Below are 20,161 nucleotides of genomic sequence, written 5' to 3' on the forward strand. Positions count from 1 at the left end.
TACTTCAGTTAGGAGTGTACCTGCTAATGCCCCATGTGTCTAAAGCAGGTGCCCTGTGAAAATAATAGGGCATACATGCTTCAAACAAGTCTGGTTAGAGCAGGTGAGAGAAACTCAAGTTGAATGATGACCAAAGATAGATGGTACTGGATTTTGTTGGAATTATTGTTAGCTATTTGTTACAGAGGATTGCTCTTAAGGGAGTTCCTATGGATCCACTAATCATTAGAGGCTCTTCAATAAGAAGAGTCTCAGGGCTGTATTAAACCTGCCTTGAGGACCTGTAGGGAAAATGCTGTCTTTGGTCTCTGTGCTTACCACTATAGCACATCATCTTTGAACCCTGAATTTTTCAGTTTGACTTTGGCCAAAGGCCTTAAACTAGATCAGAGGGGTTGGATATGCAGGAATTTTAAATGATGTAGTTCCCTTTTAGATCATTGCATGTGTGGCATTTAAAAGGCATTTTTGTGTAGTGTTTCAGCTGGTAAATGAGTTGTCTTCTGGCCTGTTAGAAGGCAGCAGTCTCAGGCGTAGGCCGAGTGCTACTGCCTCAGGGTATAAGGAATGCATTTCTGTGCTTTATCCTGTGACTAAGATGATTTTGTTAAATGCTTCTTCATTTCCTCCCCCTTTACACAAATCTAGAGTTTTTGCCTCTAGAAATGAGCTAAATCAACACTATATAACATTGTTAATGCTGGGTTACTATAAGTGTAAATAAATGCATGAAACTGTAGTGGCTTCAGGCTAACTTGAAAAGACCTAGAATTATCTTAACATGGTGAATAATTGACTTTTGGTGTTTATTTGAGCATATTAAAGTTAAAAGAATGGAAGAAAAGTGTCCCTTTTTTAATGGATAGTATTACACTATTTGCAAGCACTTCATATTCTTTTTGTTCAGTTTTTTAGCTATCTAAAATAGAAAGCCTATTCAATATGGAAGCAGCTACACTGCAGAAGAATATTGATAACTGGATTGCAAGGATTATCCATGTCAAAATGCATGACTATATTTTGGTGGCTTAAGTTAGTAGCAGAGCACAAGTTAGGTGTCAGGATATTAGTTCACAAAAATGGCAAATGGTTCACTACATTTATTCACTGGTATTTACAGACAATGAATGTATATAGCATTGCTCCTCTTTATTTAAAGGCTGAGTTTCTGTGTGTTGGTTTTTGTTAGCTGGAGGGGAGATCATTCCCGCGTTAATGTGGGACTGATGGTGACATGGAGGGTGGGGGTATGCAAAGTGTTTTTTGCATGGTTGCTCTTGGTTATCCTGTGGCAGCCTCTGTTTGTGGAAGACCCACAAGGCTTTTGCTTCTTACTGGCAGAAGAGCATCAGGTTTCTCCTCCTAAACTAAGCATTGGTCTCTGGCAAGAAGGGAGTTCAGGGAAACATTTTGCTCTGAGAAGTTGTAACCATTACACAAAACTATGGAAACCTGTGTTTCTTTATCACATCAACAGCTTCTGGTTATCAGATTGGACTGTGTTGTTTAGATAGCAAAGAGCCTGGGGTAGTGGCTGAAGGGAAAACTTCATGCAGAAAGCTAAGTGGAATAGAATAAGGGAAGCGAATAGTGTAAGTCTACAGCAGGAGATGCAAGCTGTGAGAAATGAAACAATCCAGGCCTCCTTCCAGCTGGAACTCGAGTTCTGGATACAGTCAGTCTTGTCACTCTGTGGAGTGTGAAGAGAGAGAGTTGACTGACTTGAAGTATAAATGGCTTTTGATATAGGAGCTAGCTTCTCTTGTGCCTGTTAGTTTACAAACCCTTTGTTTTCAAAAGTTGGGATGCTTTTGTGACAATCTTTGAATACAAAACTAGCAAGCATTTTTCTCCCCTAGAATTCAGCTGTGAAGATTGCAGGGCAACAGAAAAGATTAATTCCATTCAGGTCTGCTCTAAGACTCATCTGAAACAATGATTGTTAGCAGATGGGACCAAGTACCTTAATGCTGCTCAAGGGATGCCTTACAAAAGAGGAGTAGCTGTATTTAAGCCATCCATTTTGCACTGGAAAAAACAGTTGCAATTGTATTTCTTCTGTTAAGCTTTTGAAATGAAAGCAGTATTTCAAGAAAATTTTGCAGAGAAGGGGAATATAGGAAGGCCTTCTTTAGGGGATTCCTAGATTGTGATGAATCTCACATTCACTGATTTATATCTATATACTTAAACAAATAATAGATGAACTGAATCCTCTGTAGATCTTGTGGCAATGTGGGCTTTGGTGCACAACGATGGAATCAAAATGATTATGTGTACTTTTTCACATTAAAATTCCATAAACATGAGTTGACTGACTCGTCACTGGAGACCTTAATCTTACTCCAATAACATTATAGCACAGAATAAGAGGCAGGAAATTGATTTTTATTTAGTTCTTCTTGGTTGTACTGCATGTCTTTGCATGTGCTTATTATTTCCTGTTTCTGAGGCATGCTATCAGCAGCTTGGAGATGATCTGATAAAAATTAACTGGAAAGAGAAAGTTCCCTTACTAAATTACTAGATGTTACACTGTGGTCTCCCTAGCTGCTGAGCTGCTCTGAGAATTAATTCTCTTCCCTGTCTTTGGCAAAGAATATGAATCATTGATTACAGAATAGAATAGAATAAACCAGGTTGGAAGAGACATTCAAGATCATCGCGTCCAACCTATCACCCAACACCACCTAATCAACTAACCCATGCAACCAAGCACCCTGTCAAGTCACCTCCTGAACACCTCCAGTGATGGCAATTCCACCACCTCCCTGGGCAGCCCATTCCAGTGGGAAATCACTCTCTCTGTAAAACTTCCTCCTGACCTCCAGCCTGAACCTCCCCTGGCGCAGCCTGAGACTATGCCCTCTTGTTCTGGTGCTGGCAGCCTGGGAGAAGAGACCAACCTCTGCCTGTCTACAACCTCCCTTCAGGTAGTTGTAGAGAGCAAGAAGGTCACCGCTGAGTCTCCCCTTTTCCAGGCTAAGCAACCCCAGCTCCCTCAGCCTCTCCTCATAGGGCTTGTGTTCCAAACCCCTCACCAACTTTGTTGCCCTTCTCTGGACTCATTCCAGCAAGTCAACATCCTTCCTAAACTGAGGGGCCCAGAACTGGACACAGTACACGAGGTGCAGCCTAACCAGTGCAGTGTACAGGGGCAGAATGACCTCCCTGCTCCTGCTGGCCACACTGTTCTTGATGCAGGCCAGGATGCCATTGGCCCTCTTGGCTGCCTGGGCACACTGCAGGCTCATGTTCAGCCTACCATCAAACAGCACCCCCAGGTCCCTCTCTGCCTGGCTGCTCTCCAGCCACTCTGACCCTAGACGGGGAGTTACAGTTAAATAGTAACTGCATGCTCTTTTTTTCATTATTAATTGCCTATTAGAAAAAATGTCTTCCTGACTTTGCAGGTAGTTTTATGCACACCTGTCCATGTTTGGTATCATGATGCCATAAAACTGATGCTTGATGCAAGCGTTATCTCAGGACTCTTCTATAAAGCACCTGTTTAAAAATCTTGAAGAGATAAATCCTGAGGGGGAGGGCAAAGAGCAGGCTTCTAAACAGGAACAATGTCCAGCTGAAAACCAAGAAACAAATTAGTTGTGCCTGAACTTTTGGCTGGAAAACACTCTCAGATGCAAGCAGCTGTAGCAGTTGCTACCCTGATCATTATCTGTATTTGCAAAGTTGATTTCATGACTGGTGTAACTGAGCTTGAACTAGTGAAGTTTAATACAGCAGTAAAATGATCTTAAATCACTTAAATATACTGTATGACAGACTGATGGTACAAGAGTTATCAAAATGTAGCCATGAGAAGGGATTACCTCTTGTAATTAGATGCTACTCCCCTTCATCGTATGTTTTGAATCAACATGCTAAACCTTTTTGAACTTCTAGTATGAAATAGCAACTAAGCTAATACTGTGTGGGATGGTGAGGTGTAATCAGTGGAAAAACTTGTCAGTTCATCCTGAGAAGACTCCCATGAGCTTCAGTGATACCAAATCTACCCTGAAATTACTCGAACGCAGGCTTTGTAACTTTGCTTAAACAAAATGTTATTTCTGTTGTACTAAAGATCCAAATTATCTAACAAGTGTAGTTTGTCTAAATATAGCTGCAAAAGACTACATTCAAGACTTCAGAAATCCTTAGTTGCTACAAGACTTGAGTAATTGCTAATAGGTGTGGTTTGTGGCCAGTATTTGTGAAGTCACCAGAGCAAGAACAGAAGTAGTTAAGCCAATTGTGGTATTTTGTTTTCTAGATTGTGGTTCTTCTCACGGGCTTTCCAGAACCCCTCCCTATGTATTTACTTGCTTTCTACATTGAAGTACAAAGATTTATGATACTTGCTTTATTTCTAACTGTTACTTTGCTGGGACTATGAAGTTTTTACTGAATTGCAGTGTTTTGAGCTATGCTTGTGGCTGTGGGTGCTGTATGGGCTTCCAGTGCTATGCCATATTTCTCTTTGCCTGCCCTGCTGACCTTGTGAAGAGAAGGTACTTTGCTGGTTACCAGCTTGTAGAAATACATTTAGATGGGCACTTTGCGTGGAATGAAGGTGCTACAGGTGATCAGCAGATAATGAAGGGATCACACATTGGAAGGCACAGGAAGAGCTTAAAATCTGAACTGAAATAGTGTTAAGCAATTCAAACTTTGCTAAGGAGTTTCCTTCCTTGAGGAGCAAAAATCTCTCTCTGTTCCTTTTATGACGATCCTCAACAGTTCACGTGATGTTGAACTGTCAGAAGTGTTTCTGATTCAGACTGGGTATTAAGAAGAAATTCTTTACAGTGAGGGTGGTGAGATACTGGAGCAGGTTGCCCAGGGGGGACATGGGTGCCCCCTCCCTGGAGGTGTTTGGGGCTGGGTTGGATGGGATGAGGTCCAGAGCAGCCTGCTCTGCAGCCAGTGGTCCTTAGGACTTCTAGTCTAGTCCTAGGATAGGGAGGGGAAGAGGCTTGTTCTACCTGATTAAGAATTGTCCTTTAAAAGTTTGCCTGTTCTGGTCTACCATCTAATGGTAAAATATGTTGGGTGTGTTGGGGTTTTTTCAAATGTATCCCAAAAGGATATGGAATAATTAGTAAGGGATATGATTTGGTTTGTAGGGAGCAAAAGCCAGAGAAGGATTAAGTCTTGCATGAATTCTTGGGGTTGCATTCTGGGGAACCTGATTCTGTACCTGGCTAGTCTGATGTTCTTAGCTCACTCACCTCAGGATGTGATAATGGTGCCTCTGCTGCCAGATCCTGCTGGCCTGGAGAAGGTGAGATAAGCAGTTTTGGTTCACCATAAGGTCATTCATCTGCCTGATAATAAGGAACCCCTCATCTAGGCTAGCCTAGTCAGATGGTGAGCTCTTACCATTTTTAGTAAGAAAAGCAGAGTACAGCAGTGTGCAGAGGACAGATACAACACAGTCTGCTCGTGGAGTCATCTGTGCGGGGAACAGATAATGTTCTCAAACATTGTTCTCAGATGTTTGCCTCATGCATTATGCAACACACTTCCCTAATGAAAGCTGGATAAGAGCAACTAAAATTTTGAGTTACCTTCCTCTCCTGAGGAAAAAGCACTTACTCGTAGCTAGCAGCGTCTTCCATGGTTTCCTGTCACTGTCTCGCTCATAAATAATTGATACCGTTTACGTGATTATCTCTTAACAACTTTCATTGTGCCAATTGCAAGGTGACATTCTAACTGATCTTCCACTTGGCTTCCCATTGCTCGTAAGACATGGTCTTGACACACCCCTCACATCTGGAGTCTGGCTTTCCCCATACATAAGCAGAAATGAATTCTGGAGTTGATGGTGTCATGTTAGTGTGCTGGGAGCTTCAGGGAGACTGAACTGACCAAGCTGCAGCTGGTAGTTAACAGCCAGAAGTGGTTCTTGCCTTCTTTCCCTGCTGCTTTCTGGCTTTCTCTGAGCACACAGCTGTCCTAGCATAACTCTATTCCCTCACTAAAATGACTTGATGTATCACTGAAGTGGGCCTGATGACTACAGGGAGGTTTTTCTGCAGATTCAATACTTTGCTGAGATGGTAACTTCTGATACAATCTAAAAGCTAAATCCTTGCCATCTCCTATGGCTGTCAGCTTAGGTTTTAAGCACACTGATATTTTTTTTTTTTTTTTTTTCCTATTCCCCAATCACAAAGCAATAGAGTAGTCTGCACAGGTATTGTCTGCACAGGGCCTGGCAGTGGGCAAAACCCTAAGGTGCTTCCTAAGTTTTTGTGCTGGTTTGACACCAGACAGAACATGGAATTTGCCCCCAAAGGGGATCTGTCCTCTAAGAAGGACATTGAGACACTTGAACGTGTCCAGAGAAGGGCAACAAGGCTGGGGAGAGGCCTTGAGCACAGCCCTGTGAGGAGAGGCTGAGGGAGCTGGGGTTGCTTAGCCTGGAGAAGAGGAGGCTCAGGGGAGACCTTCTTGCTCTCTCCAACTCCCTGCAGGGAGATTGGAGCCAGGTGGGGGTTGGTCTCTTCTCCCAGGCCCCAGTACCAGAACAAGAGGACGCAGTCTCAAGCTGTGCCAGAGGAAGTTTAAGCTCCAGGTGAGAAGAAAGTTTTTTTTTCACATAGAGAGTTGTTAGCCACTGGAATGTGCTGCCCAGGGAGGTGGTGAAGTCCCCATCCCTGGAAGTGTTAAAGAGGGGATGGGATGTGGCACTTGGTGCCATGGTTTAGTAGTCATGAGGTCTTGGGTGACAGGTTGGACTTGATAATCTTTGAGGTTTCTTCCAACCTTGCTAATTCTATAATTCTAATTCTAGTCTGGAGGAGGGTGGTGGGAATGGGGGGAAACAGTCTGGACATTGAAAAGCTGCTGTAAGTGCTGTATAAGTAAATATGACTCTAAATAGCTGCTTAAATGAACAGAGTTACTACAGGTGAAAGCAAAAGTCAAACCACCTCTTTCCTTTCTTAAGAGAGAAATTTTGATTAGCTGAATTAATCTTTAATATTTTCATTTAAGAGCCAAAGTTCTTTGCCATTAAAACTGTTAGGAGAGAAGGAAAAATAAGTTTACAAGATAATCTTTTATACCTGCAACAATGAATGGATCTCCTGACCTGTAACATCATAGGAAGCATCTCCTGGGGGAACTGAACTTGAGTTCTTTTCTGTCTATTAGTATTTCACTTGAGAAACTGTGCTTTGAAGCTCAGTATGGAGGGGTCAGAGACCAGGAACTGGGCCAAGGGGTTGTTTAAAGTGTCAAAATACAGGATGCTGCTGAATTCCTCCTTTTTATTTGATGAAATACCTTAGAAGGTTCAGCAACAGCCCCTGCTGTCTCTTGGTGCGTAGATATCCATGGGTACCTACTGCACATTTTCCTTCTGTGCATCCAACTTTGAGCAGTTTGAAAGTGCAAAACACATATATTTCACAGATTACCGTGGGGATCACTTTAATCAGCCTTGAGACCTGCTAATGCTGTAGAGATCTTTGAAGGACTGCTCCTGTTCATCTTCATGCAGCCAGTGCAAGGAGGAATGAACATCATGTCTCTGTGCCGTCGCTGGAAGAGATGCTTCTCTCTAGGTAACTGTACAATGGGCAGCTGCTTTTGTTGTGCATTACACTGAACTGTGGGTGGACAGAAGTAACAACAGCAGCTTTGGGAACACTTCAGAGCAAAAGGTCGGTGTGTATTCAATAAATCTTTCTAATCAAGTGTTGGCTAGAAGCCAATGTTACGGTCCCTCTGGGCTTTTAGCAGAGGAATACAGATAGCTTTGTCACGAGCATATAAATGGGAAAACATTTATTTCTCTTGTTTGCATTGTTCTTTTAGAAATCAAGATCAGCTGTGCTTGCAGCTGATATGCTTAAAGCTGTTAGTAAATTGTTACAGAGCCAGATGCATTACAGAAATGAGGGGAAAAAAAGCATTTCTGTGCCAGAATACTGGCAGAATTATGATGTGCCAAAGATATTTTTAGCTTCAACCAATATTAATACAGGGAAACAAATCTTAAAGGTGGGAGGAGAGAAAGCTGAAACTGCTCTCCTCTAAGGATTAGCTATGACTCTCAGTTGTGCTAATGAGATTATGATGGCTGTTTTTTGAAATATTTCACTAATCACCTATCAGATCCACTGTGCTTGATAATACATGGCCCACAAATAGGATTAGTAGTCATGGTTATCCAAGGTGTATCTGACAGAAGTGCTAGAATGGTAGGATCCTGGTTGAGTAGTGGCATTATTCAGAGGAGAGATGCTTTTTCTAGTTTTAAGTGTAAGAATCCAACTTAGCTGTAACTTTGTCCACCTCATGTTCACTTCTGAAAACTGCTTTAACAATCCAGTATTTTATCAATTACAGCAATGGCAAATAATGATACTGAAAGAAGGAAGTAAATTGTCAAATGCAATCTTTGTGGTATTAAATGAAGTTTTTCTTTATATAGGATGATTTATTGAGCTGAAAATTCATAGGGAATGTCCTAGTGAAGTTGTCTACATCTCAGAGAGTGAAAATGCACAAAGTGGACCAACTATGTGTTTTGATGGGTTTGCATGGTGGAATCTGCATTTGCACTGTTGCCTTGTATATAAAATGCTTTGAAGTTATGTTAAACAATGAGCTATAAATCCAGGTCCTCCAAACTGTCTCAAATGGAAAGAGCAGTGAAATGTTGATGTGATATCATGACTAGGTGAGCAGAAACCTAGTTCCCCAAAGTTTCAAAACTCTGTAACCCCAAAAGGTGAGCAATAGTGGTTGGTATATTGAGGTCTCACAGCTTCAAGACCTCCACAACAGAATCATAGAATGGTAGGTGTTGGAAGGGACTTTTGGAGATCACTTCCCACTCCCATCCCCCCAATTAAGCTCACCTAGAGTAGATTGCACAGGGTGATGCCCAAGTGGGCTTTTAAGAACTCCAGAGATCATAGTATCAGTCAGGGTTGGAAGGGACCACAAGGATCATCTAGTTCCAACCCCCCTGCCATGGGCAGGGACACCTCACACTAGATCAGGCTGGCCAGAGCCTCATCCAGCCTGGTCTTAAACACCTCCAGGGATGGCGCCCCTGGACCTCCCTGGACAACCCGTTCCAGGGTTTCACCAGTCTCTCCTCCTTGAAAGCTGCCTTACTGCTGCTTCTTGTTACAGGACTTGTGGAAACTGTATGCTGTTAGTTGGAAAAAATTGATGACATTTATTGTAGGATACCTTGGTGCCTTTGTAGTCCTTGCTAGATTGTTGGAAATCTGGAGCATATGGAACTTGTAGTTTTCAGAGGTGAATCAGTGTTTGAGAAATGGTCGTTGTTTGAAGCAGCTCTTAGAAAATGTCTTGTGCCTGTCATGTTTAGATTTGGACTTGAGGGGTTTCCAGGACAACTCAGGAGGCTCCTCTGGCTTCTTTGGGCTGCAGTATTTGTTGCCTGTTTAAAATTCTGGTGTTGAGCAGTGGCTGCTGAAGCTAAGTATTCAGCTTTGCCATGCTGTTAGATCTAATTTCTCTGCCACCTGAAATTTATTTTTTTCAGGCCTCAGATGTATCATTGATTCTCATAAATCAGACCCAGCACTGGATACCAGGAAAAAATGTGCTTGAAGTCCAGGTACCTGGTGACAAGCTTCTAGCAAATACACAGAGTTTGGGAAGCAACAAAGGAAAGAGTGAAACAGGAGTGAAGCTTTTTTTATCCAGTGAATTATGGGAGTTTAAACCCAACAACATACCACTTGCTTTAACTGGTACCAATTATGAAGGTGCTGAAGTCTGGAAGCTGAGGCATGGAAAGGAGCAGCTAATTTCTTTTTCCTTACCAGTGATTGGGGTTCAGCCTTGGAATTTAGCTGACAGTTGTGGCTATGAAGAATGAGGCAGAATAAGAATAGATAATTTGTTTCCTGGAGCTTTATTAGCTCAGCACTATCAGCAGAAGCTGCTTGGATTTGAGATTAAATGAGCAGGTACAGAATGACTTGGGAGATGGAGAAGAGCTATTTTAGGCAAAGTTCTGCTCTTGACATGGTCTCTGAAGGGCTGCATATGAGGCTTATCAGAGGGAATAGGAATATCAGGCCTTTGTTTTGCCATTCTAGGAAGCAAAAAGAAATGCATCAAGGAGACCTTAATTCAGACCATGGGTTACCTTAAGCACCTTTACTCTCCCATACCAGAGTATTTTTGCCAGTTCACTTTTGCGTTGAATAATGTGCTGTCTGCTATTCATACAGGTGGAAGTCATTTCATTTGGGCCTGCTTCTTAATCCTTGCCTCTAAGAGTTCTGCTCTGCCCATTGAAATGCACAGTATTTGTGCATGATCATGCATGTATCTTCCCTATACATAGCTTCTGCTAAATTGTATACTTGGTTCCTGCAGTAACTCCTGCTGCTTTTTAGTGTCTCTAGTGTTTAGATAGCAATCTCTTTGGTTTCTTGGTGACAAGTAGCAGCTTCATCCAAATGAATTTAGACATACCCAGCAAAATCCTGACTCTAGCTGTTATTGCCCGTGACATGCAATTCCATTCACAATCTCATCGAGGCTGCCTTTTAAAACAAGCTGTGGTTTGTGCCTTGAACTTCTTAAAGTTAAGAACTTCCTGGTTTATAATTTAAAATTATTCAGATTTTTTCCAGTGTTGTCAAATTTAGCTTAAATTGGGATAAACACAAGAAAGAAGCAATTTCTTTGCAGTTTGGGCTGGGTGCCCTCTGCTACAGGGGTGTTTCCTGTGTCCAGAAGTCCAGCCCAGTGGGTGGACACAGGAAACTAGGTTATTTCCTACCATGATCCCTTGCACCACTAAATTTTACAGCAGGGTCTGGCACTTCCTCTTTCCTTCCTCTCCGCCACCTGGTAACTGGGGGAGAGATCTCCCAGCCATGGGCCTGGTTAGGCCCAAGGCCACAGGGGGATGGGCAGTCTCAGATCTGGCCAGCTGAGACTAGCCTAGCAGTGGGGGGTGGAAGGAGGAGCCCTGGGGGTTTTGGGTGCACCCTCAGGTGGGGATGGGATCTTTCTGGGTCTGTTTTGGGGTTCTTCTTGTCACTGTTTCTAGTTCTCTGCACGCACTCACTGTTTTCTATTTAAACTTTCCATCACTTTTGCAATCCGTTTGTCTGAGTCATTATTTCTGCGCGTGGTGGGGAGGGGGTTTGCCCCAACCCATTACAATCTTCAAGACACAATCTGTTCTTGACCAGGAATTAAAAGGGCCGAGCAAATGGACTTTTTATTCTCATTTCTGTAAGCTCACAGTTGCTTTTGTCAGCTAAGGCTAATAAAAATCATTCACAAACGTGCAATTCTAGTCACCTACTGTAAGTGAGAGTTACTGATGCTATGTCTGTTAACATGATGGACTGGTCATATATTAACTTCTGATCCACAAGTATCTCTGTATCTGTCATGATACTGCATTTCTTCTGTAGCTACATCACACTGGAAAAATCCTCCTTGTGCTGACCAGTACACCCAAGCTTTTCTTTTGGCTTATCTGAGCTTCCAGTTTACAGCAGGACTTCCTACTCTGATCCCTGAAGTGCACTGTTAGGTATTTGTACTGTAGGATTTTTAACATGTCCCTGAAAGATGGATTAATGCACGTGTTTGATACTTGTATGCTGCATATAGCTTCTCTCTTCAGTATTCAAAGTAAGCAAGCCCAAAGTGGTGGCCGCTTGCTTGTCTTGTGTGCTTGGCTGATTAAATGAAATTATCCCTAAAATTGGTCTCAGAGCAGGTTGACAGGTGACCTCCTTTCAGCATGACAGCTTCTCTGACAGAAAAGCTTATTAGAAGCTCCTCCTGCATGGCAGCTTCTCTTCCAGAATAATTTACTGTCTCTTGTTATAAGCAACTACTTTTGAGTGTTAAGCAACTTCTGAAATCCATATCACATGGACTAGCATTCCTGTCCAGCAATACGCTTCTCAGTCTTGTTCATCTGGATAGTCTTCACACACTGCGTATATATGAAGAGGAAACAAAGTTGCAGATGTGCCTCTAATTTCCTTTGCATTATCTGGGCTAGTTTGATGACAAGTTTGCCTTGCATCTTGCAGTTCAGAATATAAGATTCCTTTGCTTGGTTCTCTCATACTTCTGAAGCTTTACTGTTTGAAGGGGGAACTTCAGCCTAGTCTGAGCTAGTCTGGCAATTTATTTTGGGGGTAGTTTCTCCAGATTAGCCTGGGGGGTAACTTCAACCCACCACACTGTCTTAATTTGAGTTTCTATTTCTTTATTGGTCTGTATCTAGCACAGAAAAAATCCAATCTTCAAATCTCATTTTTCTGCTGTGCTGTCCTTTGCTGTGCACCTGTAAAATATCTGCTACAAAGGTATTGATGCCTTTTTTGTGTTCTGTCTTAAGCAGAAGACTTAGAGCATTAAGTCCCACTGCCTCAAGTTTGACTTCTGGTAGGACTGTTCTATAGCAATCTAAAGTTGCTTGACTTGAACACAAAGCCTTCCTACTGTAGCTTTAGCTGTTGGCAGACATAAATTCAAATGAACATTGAAGAATGAGATCTTGTGGCAGAACTCTAATCCAACGTCTTGCTCAATCAATGTCCTGGTAGTTGTGCTGGAATGGGCAACTACTTAAAAATAATTCTAAAGACAAACCCAACCATATCCAGAGGACAAAACAACAAGACCAAACCCACCAAAACAAGTACAGACATTTGGAGAATGTCCCTACTAGCTGTAGTGTCAGAACTGAGTTAACTTCTGACTTTGCCATTTCGTATTGTCTCTAGCCTGTAAGAAAAACAGTCCCTTCCCTGTGATTGCATATAATGTTCCTTGTGCCTTAGTGCACAAACTGGTAATGGGAAGGACTTCATCTGACTGAGCAGTCACTCAATTATGGAAATACTAATGCAGACTTCTGCCTGTATTAATTTGTTCTCCACTTGCTTAGGTGTGGTTTTGTGGCAAGCATTTCATCCTACTAGTACAAAAGGCTCACTGCAGGGTTCTTAATTTGAGGAGATAGGGAGATGGAAGGATAGCATTTGCTTCCAGCATCACGAGCATTTCCTGATGATCCTCTGAAGGCTGTGTATGTGTGTCTTCATGTATTGTGGACGGTGTAGATAGCAACCATCTCCTGTCACTAGAATCTGTCATGGCCTCCTTACCTGAGATAAAAGCACTGAATGATAATGTTTTGGTCTAAAAAGACTAACCATTTATGCTTAGCTCTCATATTAGCAGAACTAACACCACTGCCTTTTTGGGTAATTTTTTTCCCCTCAAACCTGATCAGACACTAGATTCTACTTTACTTTATAGTTTCTACTCTAGCACAAACTGAGTGCTAGTGAAGTCCTAAACTGAAATATACTTTACTTCTACACTTAGCTCCTTGCTTTTTTTTGTTCTTACCATTTGCATTCCTGTGGAAATCTTTCACTTTTTCCCTATCATAGATGTAAGATTGGTTTTTAGTAGCTGGCCTGTGAAGAACTTCTGGTTGGCCTGAAACTCTACTGGGAAAGCTGAGGAAATGCCCTCTTCCACTCTGCTTTATAACTAGCTATGAAAATTTACGAGACTGTTCATGTGTCCATGATCCAAGTTAACTGAACACTGGACTTCTTAACTGTGAAGTTTCTGAAAGTTAGTTACATCCAGGATGCTGTTTACAAAACTTCAACTGTTTTAAATAAAACACCTGAAAGCCCCCATCTACTAAAAAGTTTTCTTGATACAACTTGCTTTTGTCTTGAGACACAGGGGAAATACAATCTGGGAAGGAATACTATGCTGTGCTTGTTTCTTTAGTAAATGAAAGAGCCATTATAGTTCTAATAACTTCAAGCACATCAGTTCTTGTATAATATTTGAGAGAACTGAGAATTCCAACTGCAGTATTAACTAGCAGGTTGTTCTTATTAGGAACCTTGGTACTTGCATGCCGGTGATGTAAGGATATTTTTGCAGGACATATATCTATGAAAAAGAAGCATATTTTAAGTTCCTCTTGATAATAGAAAAGCTTTGCTGTGAGTTATTCCAGGCTTTCCTTTCTTTGGACTTGAGTATGTGGGAACTTATCTTACACTGTGGAACACTGCAGAAGTCTTCTATGATCTACAAAATAAAACCTTAATGCTGTTCATTGAAGTTTTTTGCATGAACTGATTTTAACTCAAGGGTTAAGGTAACCTAGTCCTGGTGGGAACAAAGCTTTCCTGGAGGACTTGGTAGCTGAGGTCATGCCCTGCATCTCCTGTGAGAGCATGCTGTGCTCTGCCTGTTTGAACTCTTGCCTTGATGCACTTCTAGATTTCACTTGCAAGAGTATTTCTGTTAAATGGTGAAGACAGCTAATGGAATGGTGCAAGGAAAAAGTGTTTTAGTAACCCAGCCAAGTTTCAAAGTCACTGTTTATCTCTGAACTCATTGATAGTCTTCAGCTGCAGAACTGCTAGCTGATTTGTGAAGGTAATTCTAGGGAAAGGATGTTATCCCAAGAAAGTGACAGCAATTGAATCAGGAGTGGCCTGGGAAGAGCAAACTTCGTATTTTGGTGCAGACAGAAGTCCACACTTGTCTGCTACCTCTCTAAATATGGGTCTTCTCAGATGCTCAGTTTGCTCTTTCTTTGGGACTAAACCTATACCAAAACCTCCAACCTGTCATTCACAGAGTAGATGGTGGCTTTTGGTGAGGGTCTTTCACTCTGAGGTAGGCTGTCTTTTAGATGTCTCAACTGAAAACTGCCACTGCATTGAGTTAGACACAAGGAGCTCTGTATGACTACTTAGTTTAACTTGTAACTGTCTAAGCCTCAAATCACAGTAGCTGTTAGAAAGGACCTCTGGAGACAATAGTCCAGCTCTGCTGAAGTTGGGTCAGCTTCTCTAGCTCATTGTCCTTTCTTCTACTAGTTTGTAGTCCTGCAAATAGCATGCAAAAATCAGTAGGATCTTTTTAGGCAGTGACTCTTAGTATCACTTCAGATTCTGAACTTGACATAATGAAGCCAGTTGGGTGAACTTCTCTATTACAGACCTGTTTCTCGTAACTTGTGCTTCTGCTGTCTTGGTCAGGTGCTTAATTGCTTTATTATCCCTTGTTTTTTAAAATGGTGTGTATTACAGCAATCAAGAATCCCACCAAGACACAGAAACAGTAACTAGCTGGCTAATCTACTTGAAAGTGGTGTGATCTCAGCAAGAATTCTCTTGTGACTTCTGACAGTTGGGAAGCTTCCCAAGTGACTCATCTTTAAAAACACTTCAGAATTCACAACACTTTATTTACTCAATCATACAGAAGCTATGCTTGTTACTGAGCAGACATTAAGGAGGCAGACAGACATGGAGAATGTTATCTTTGCAGGCCCAGTCAAGTAAGAGTATTAAATTATAATTCATTGCTTTTCAAGTGGCAACAAATGCCATATGAATTCGTCAGGGCATCAAGTCTGACTTCTCTTAATGATGAGAGAAAGCTATAAAATCTCTTGGTATTTTTGTTGAGCTTTAATCCCTTTACAATTTTTCTTTCTTTCTTTTTTTTTTTTTTTTTAAGAAAATGAGCTTGTTAAAGTAAGAACCTTGAAGAAACTAATGGGCTTTGTAAAAGGGAGTTTGACTGAAGTCTGATTCATGGAACTTGTAAATCACAGTGGGATACAGTATTAGACTCCTGCAGTAAGTGTCTTGTGCCTTGGATTTAAAGCAGGATATATTGGATATTCCAGTTCTGTGAGGATCTAAGGTCTGTAAAAATAGGTAGTGATCATAGTTTTGCTGTCATAATCATGCTGCTGTATCACAGTATCACCAAGGTTGGAAGAGACCTCAAAGATCGAGTCCAACCTGTCAACACAGACCTCATGACTAGACCATGGCGCCAAGTGTCACATCCAATCCCCTCGTGAACACCTCCAGTGACGGTGACTCCACCACCTCCCTGGGCAGCACATTCCAATGATGAACCACTCTCTCAGTGAAGAAATTCCTCCTCACCTTGAGCCTAAACTTCCCCTGTACTAGCACTTTAGTTCTTTCACAGAATATCTGTGGGTAGATCAGCTTGCAAATACCACCTGAGATTTTTTTTTTGTGATTGGGCTGTTTTGTTTACTTTTTGATGTTTCCTGCTCTCCTCCAAGTTGGTTAAGACTTTGCAGTTTGTTTCCTTAAGTGATTATTCCCACTAATTTTTATGATGTGTTTTGATTTTATTCCTGATAATGTTTGACCAGTACAAAATTTCTGCTTTCTGTTCTTCTTGTGTGCAAGTTACCAACTGAGAGCAGACGAAGTTATGTCATTAGCAATGGACTTTTCATGTCTGGGGTGGGGAATGATACTGACAAGAGGACTAGGAGGACCAACAGCAGAGCTCAGGTGATATAAGCTGAGACAAATAACATTGTTAGGAAGTGAGCAGAGCTATCTGAATAGCACAGTACAACCATGCTAAGCTATTTGTGTAGGGTCAGATTCCATTTATCAGATTGGTTTGAATTCTGAATATTACACTTACAATGAATTTACATTTGTCTATGCAGGTCACCTCAGGGTGAAATGCTGATGTGCCCTGAAGTTGATAAATCTGATTCTTTGGATACAAGGAATTAAACACTATTGAGTAAGAGCCACTCAGACTTCAGTTTTAAGTTCCACCATTGTTGGAGGCAGTTAAATCTGCTGCTGTATTTATTCATTGCCTTTCTGAAACAAAGAGCAGAGGTGAAGTTGTTCATGTGGCTGAAGTGATGGTCTGCATTGCATGTTGTCAGGTCTTCTTGAGAACAGATGCCTTCTGAAGGTGGTAACTGCTTCCCAGTAGGAGTCCCTCAGAATCTCAGGGCTTCCTCAGCTTTTCTAAAGGCAGGGAATGAGTGAGTCTACAGCCAGTAGCATAGGTCACTGTGTCTGCAGGTGTCTGGATGTCATTAGTAACGGGAGGGAGGTGCAAGGCATTCCCAATGTGCAGGATTACTAGATAATCTTCCAAAATGAGGCTCATTCCACAAGGAGTTGAAGCAGCTGACTTAAGCCACTTCCAAAAATGAAAACTTTCTTAATACAGCTGTTTCTACCTCCTCACAAGTCTGCTGTGAAAATAAGGTGGATGTTTTTGTCCTTGGGACACTTATCTGGGAGAGAGGAGCCAAGGGTGTAGTGTGTTAAGTAAACCTAAATACCTCTGAATTTAGCTCTATTGACATGGTTAATCCTTAAAGTTGTGAGACAGCTTCATGGTACTTGGCAGTGAAGAGAGCTAGTCAGCAGAAGCATTTCAAACATTAGAGGGAGTCATAAAGTTACACAAAAAAGGTCTTTGAAAACCAACAATTTTTACAGTGTGTTTGTTCTAAAATAATTGCACTTAGGTTCTGAAGCTTGACTAGGAAAACAAATGAAAGCTGCTTCCTTGCACCTAATGCTCTTAAGAGTACTGTTGTTTGATCTCCTTTACAGTTACACAACATGAAATCAATGGGAAAGAACGGCAAGTATCCAGTAGTGTTCTTAGCTCTGTTTCTCTGAGGGGGAAAATACCCACTCGGCAAGACTGAGTGGTCCTCTGTGTTGTGGCAAGCTCCTTGAGACTGAGTAGCCTAATATAGTACTATAATGGCATAGTCTTGCATAATGTATAGTCTTATATATTTCAATTCCAAAGCTGTTTTTGTCCTTTATCACTAAGTAAATACTATCGAGCTGGCATATTTTTGCAGTCTGAATCAGTGTCAACCAAAGTGATAGAAAATCAATTTGTCTCACACAAGTTCAGCTTAATGTTTCCAAACTATGAATTCACAATGTGCAACACTTGCCTTGGGAAATAGACAGTGCTGTTGAAAGCATATTAGTTTAATTGCATTAGCTTCGTTGGCCAGCTACTCGCACTGCGAAGTTGGTGTTTTTCTTTTAGTATAGTGGACTGTTTTGTAAGATGAATGGATAATGTTGCCCTCCAGTGGCTAACGTCTGGAGGCTACAGAGCCTGTTTGCACTAGCAATGAAGAACCATTCAGAAAGTCTGGGATGAAGGAGTGGGATTTTAGTTGAGACCCATATTCTAACTTCAGTGTTTGGTATACTAAGATTGTGTTATGACTGAACCGTTCCCTGAAGCTGTAGCTGATTCCTGCCCCCCCGACTGATTCAGATAAGTTTCTTTGCAGTATGACCTTACCTCTGTGTAGCAATTGGAAATAGCTGCTGGATTTAGCTTTATAGTAGTGACTTCTCAGCGTTATCTGTGAATAGACTTTTCTAAGAACCCTAAACCAGCACCTTTAGCAGATTCCTATGAAACATGTCTTATTCTTGCCCAGAGCTACCTGTGCTGCCTTAGTAAATCTATGGCTTATTTCATATGCTGATACTCTAATATATTTACAGCTCAAGTAATATTAAGCATGTCCTTGGCTCAGAATAGGAGGAGAAAGCAATAAATCTGGCTCCAGTAACTTTTGTAAGACTTTCAAGCTTGACAGAGGAAATGCTAGCTCCATCACCTTATATTTTCTTTCTTTAAAAAGAACGCTAAACAATGTTGCCGAGGAGACAATTTACTCTAGACCAGTTGGAGATGAAAATCAAGGCAAAGATTTCAGCTTTGAAGTTGTAGGTACCAAGCGAAGTGTTTTTTTGTTCATTTCAGTCTAAAGCTGAGTCTTCTTTAGGTGTACAAACTCTGCAGCCAGCCCCCTGTGCGGCCGCGCTGCAGGGGATGTTGGAAGGTGGCACAAGCAGAAGGCAGCTTGCTAAGCAGACACGTATGCACCTGGCCGTGCTCGTGGGGGCCTGGGCGAGGCCCGGGTCGGGCTGGAATGCGTTCCACGTGGATTTGTACTCGGACGCGTGGGATGCCTGCGGGCAGGTAGCGCCCGCGAACCGAGGGCCTGGAGCTCCGTGGCGGTGCGGTGGGTGCCGCAGATTGCCGGCGATGCCCCGCACAGCAAAGCCTGCGAAGCGTGGAGGCGGTGGATCCCCGGTTGCCAGCTCCTTAGCCTCCGCCGGCCGGCTGCCGGTGGGAGCTGGGCGGGCGGCGCGGGCTCGCCACAGGCGGTAGAGGGGCTGCCGGGGCGGGCGCGGCGCTCCCGGGGGCGGTGCGGGGTCTACGTCCCTCCCCGCGGCCGTGGGGCGGGGCGGGGGGCATGGGCCTCGGATCTCTTCCTCTGCCAGCTGGCTTCGGGCGAGTCTCGCCGCCCCCTCCCCGGCTATCCGTTATTTATTCATCTCTGCCGCGGTAAGGACCGCGGGGGGATCGCTCACAGCCGTTGCCCGCCCCCGGCCCTCCTCGCGGCGCGCCTCGGCCCCGGCGGGAGTTGCCGCCGCTCCGGGAGCTGCCCGCCCGGCTCTGGCGGGTGCGGCTCCCCTCTGACCGCCTCCTGTCCGCGCTCTCCCTGCAGGACCTGTCTGTTCCTCCTCGGGCTATAAGAAGGCGGATGATGAGATGTCCGGAGCCACGTCCTCGGCGGATCTGGACGAGGCACCAGCCCGCACCATTTACTTGAACCAGCCTCAGCAGAGCAAGTTCCGCGACAACTGGGTCAGGTACGGAGCAGCCCCACTTTTCCCCTCCCAGGCATCAGCCTGATCACCCCTAGCCGTGGGAAGGGAGGCCTGTGGTCCCCCACTCTGCTTCTTGTCCCTGCCTTGACCTTATTTCAACACAGTAAGTTGTCTCTGCCGACGGGTTTGTTGGCTGCAGGGGCACCAGGGTCTGGTTAGTGGTAGGGGGGAATGGCAGTAAGGAGCAGTAAGGGGCAAGCTGCTTCTGTCTGCATTAGGGAGCTGCATGGGTATGGTGCATGAAAAAAATCTTTGGTTCGGTGTGGCCACTGAATTTTGAAATAATGAGACTTAATCTAGTACTTCTGGACACAAGGGCTCATCCACGAAAACATCAGTGTGTGATTTGGATAGAATCTGCTATGTAAACTCTGAGGTGTTCTCTTAGAAATTAGCATCTAGTTTTGAGAATGTCTAGACTAAGTATAAAAAAAATCATGGAATAGAAAAGAAATGAAAAAGTCAGGACAAGAATAGCTATGGAGTTTACCAACTCACATCCCTGTGTGTACTAGGTATGGCCCACTCGTGTTCTTCAGTTGAAGATCAGCAGGAATTTTTTGTTGTCACTTGAAGCCTTTCATTGTAGGGGT

The 20,161-nt window shown here is 42.9% G+C and overlaps 1 protein-coding gene across 3 annotated transcripts in view; it reads left to right on the plus strand.

Annotated features, from left to right (window-relative positions):
- The window catches only part of ATP8A2 (ATPase phospholipid transporting 8A2), a 362,223-nt gene that overhangs the window by 22,615 nt on the left and 319,447 nt on the right, over positions 1-20,161 (plus strand). For 2 of the 3 annotated variants that reach the window (XM_068143701.1, XM_068143684.1), the window contains exon 2: positions 19,406-19,550. In XM_068143701.1, coding sequence (XP_067999802.1) covers positions 19,406-19,550 — 145 coding nt within the window. Of the gene's footprint in view, positions 1-7,515; positions 7,581-19,405; positions 19,551-20,161 lie in introns of those variants that run through there. The other variant, XM_068143692.1, reaches the window with a different exon arrangement.

Source organism: Melanerpes formicivorus, unplaced genomic scaffold, assembly GCF_026170545.1.
Source record: "Melanerpes formicivorus ecotype bairdi unplaced genomic scaffold, bMelFor1.0.p_v2 SCAF_1, whole genome shotgun sequence".
In the NCBI taxonomy this organism is placed as follows: domain Eukaryota; kingdom Metazoa; phylum Chordata; class Aves; order Piciformes; family Picidae; genus Melanerpes; species Melanerpes formicivorus.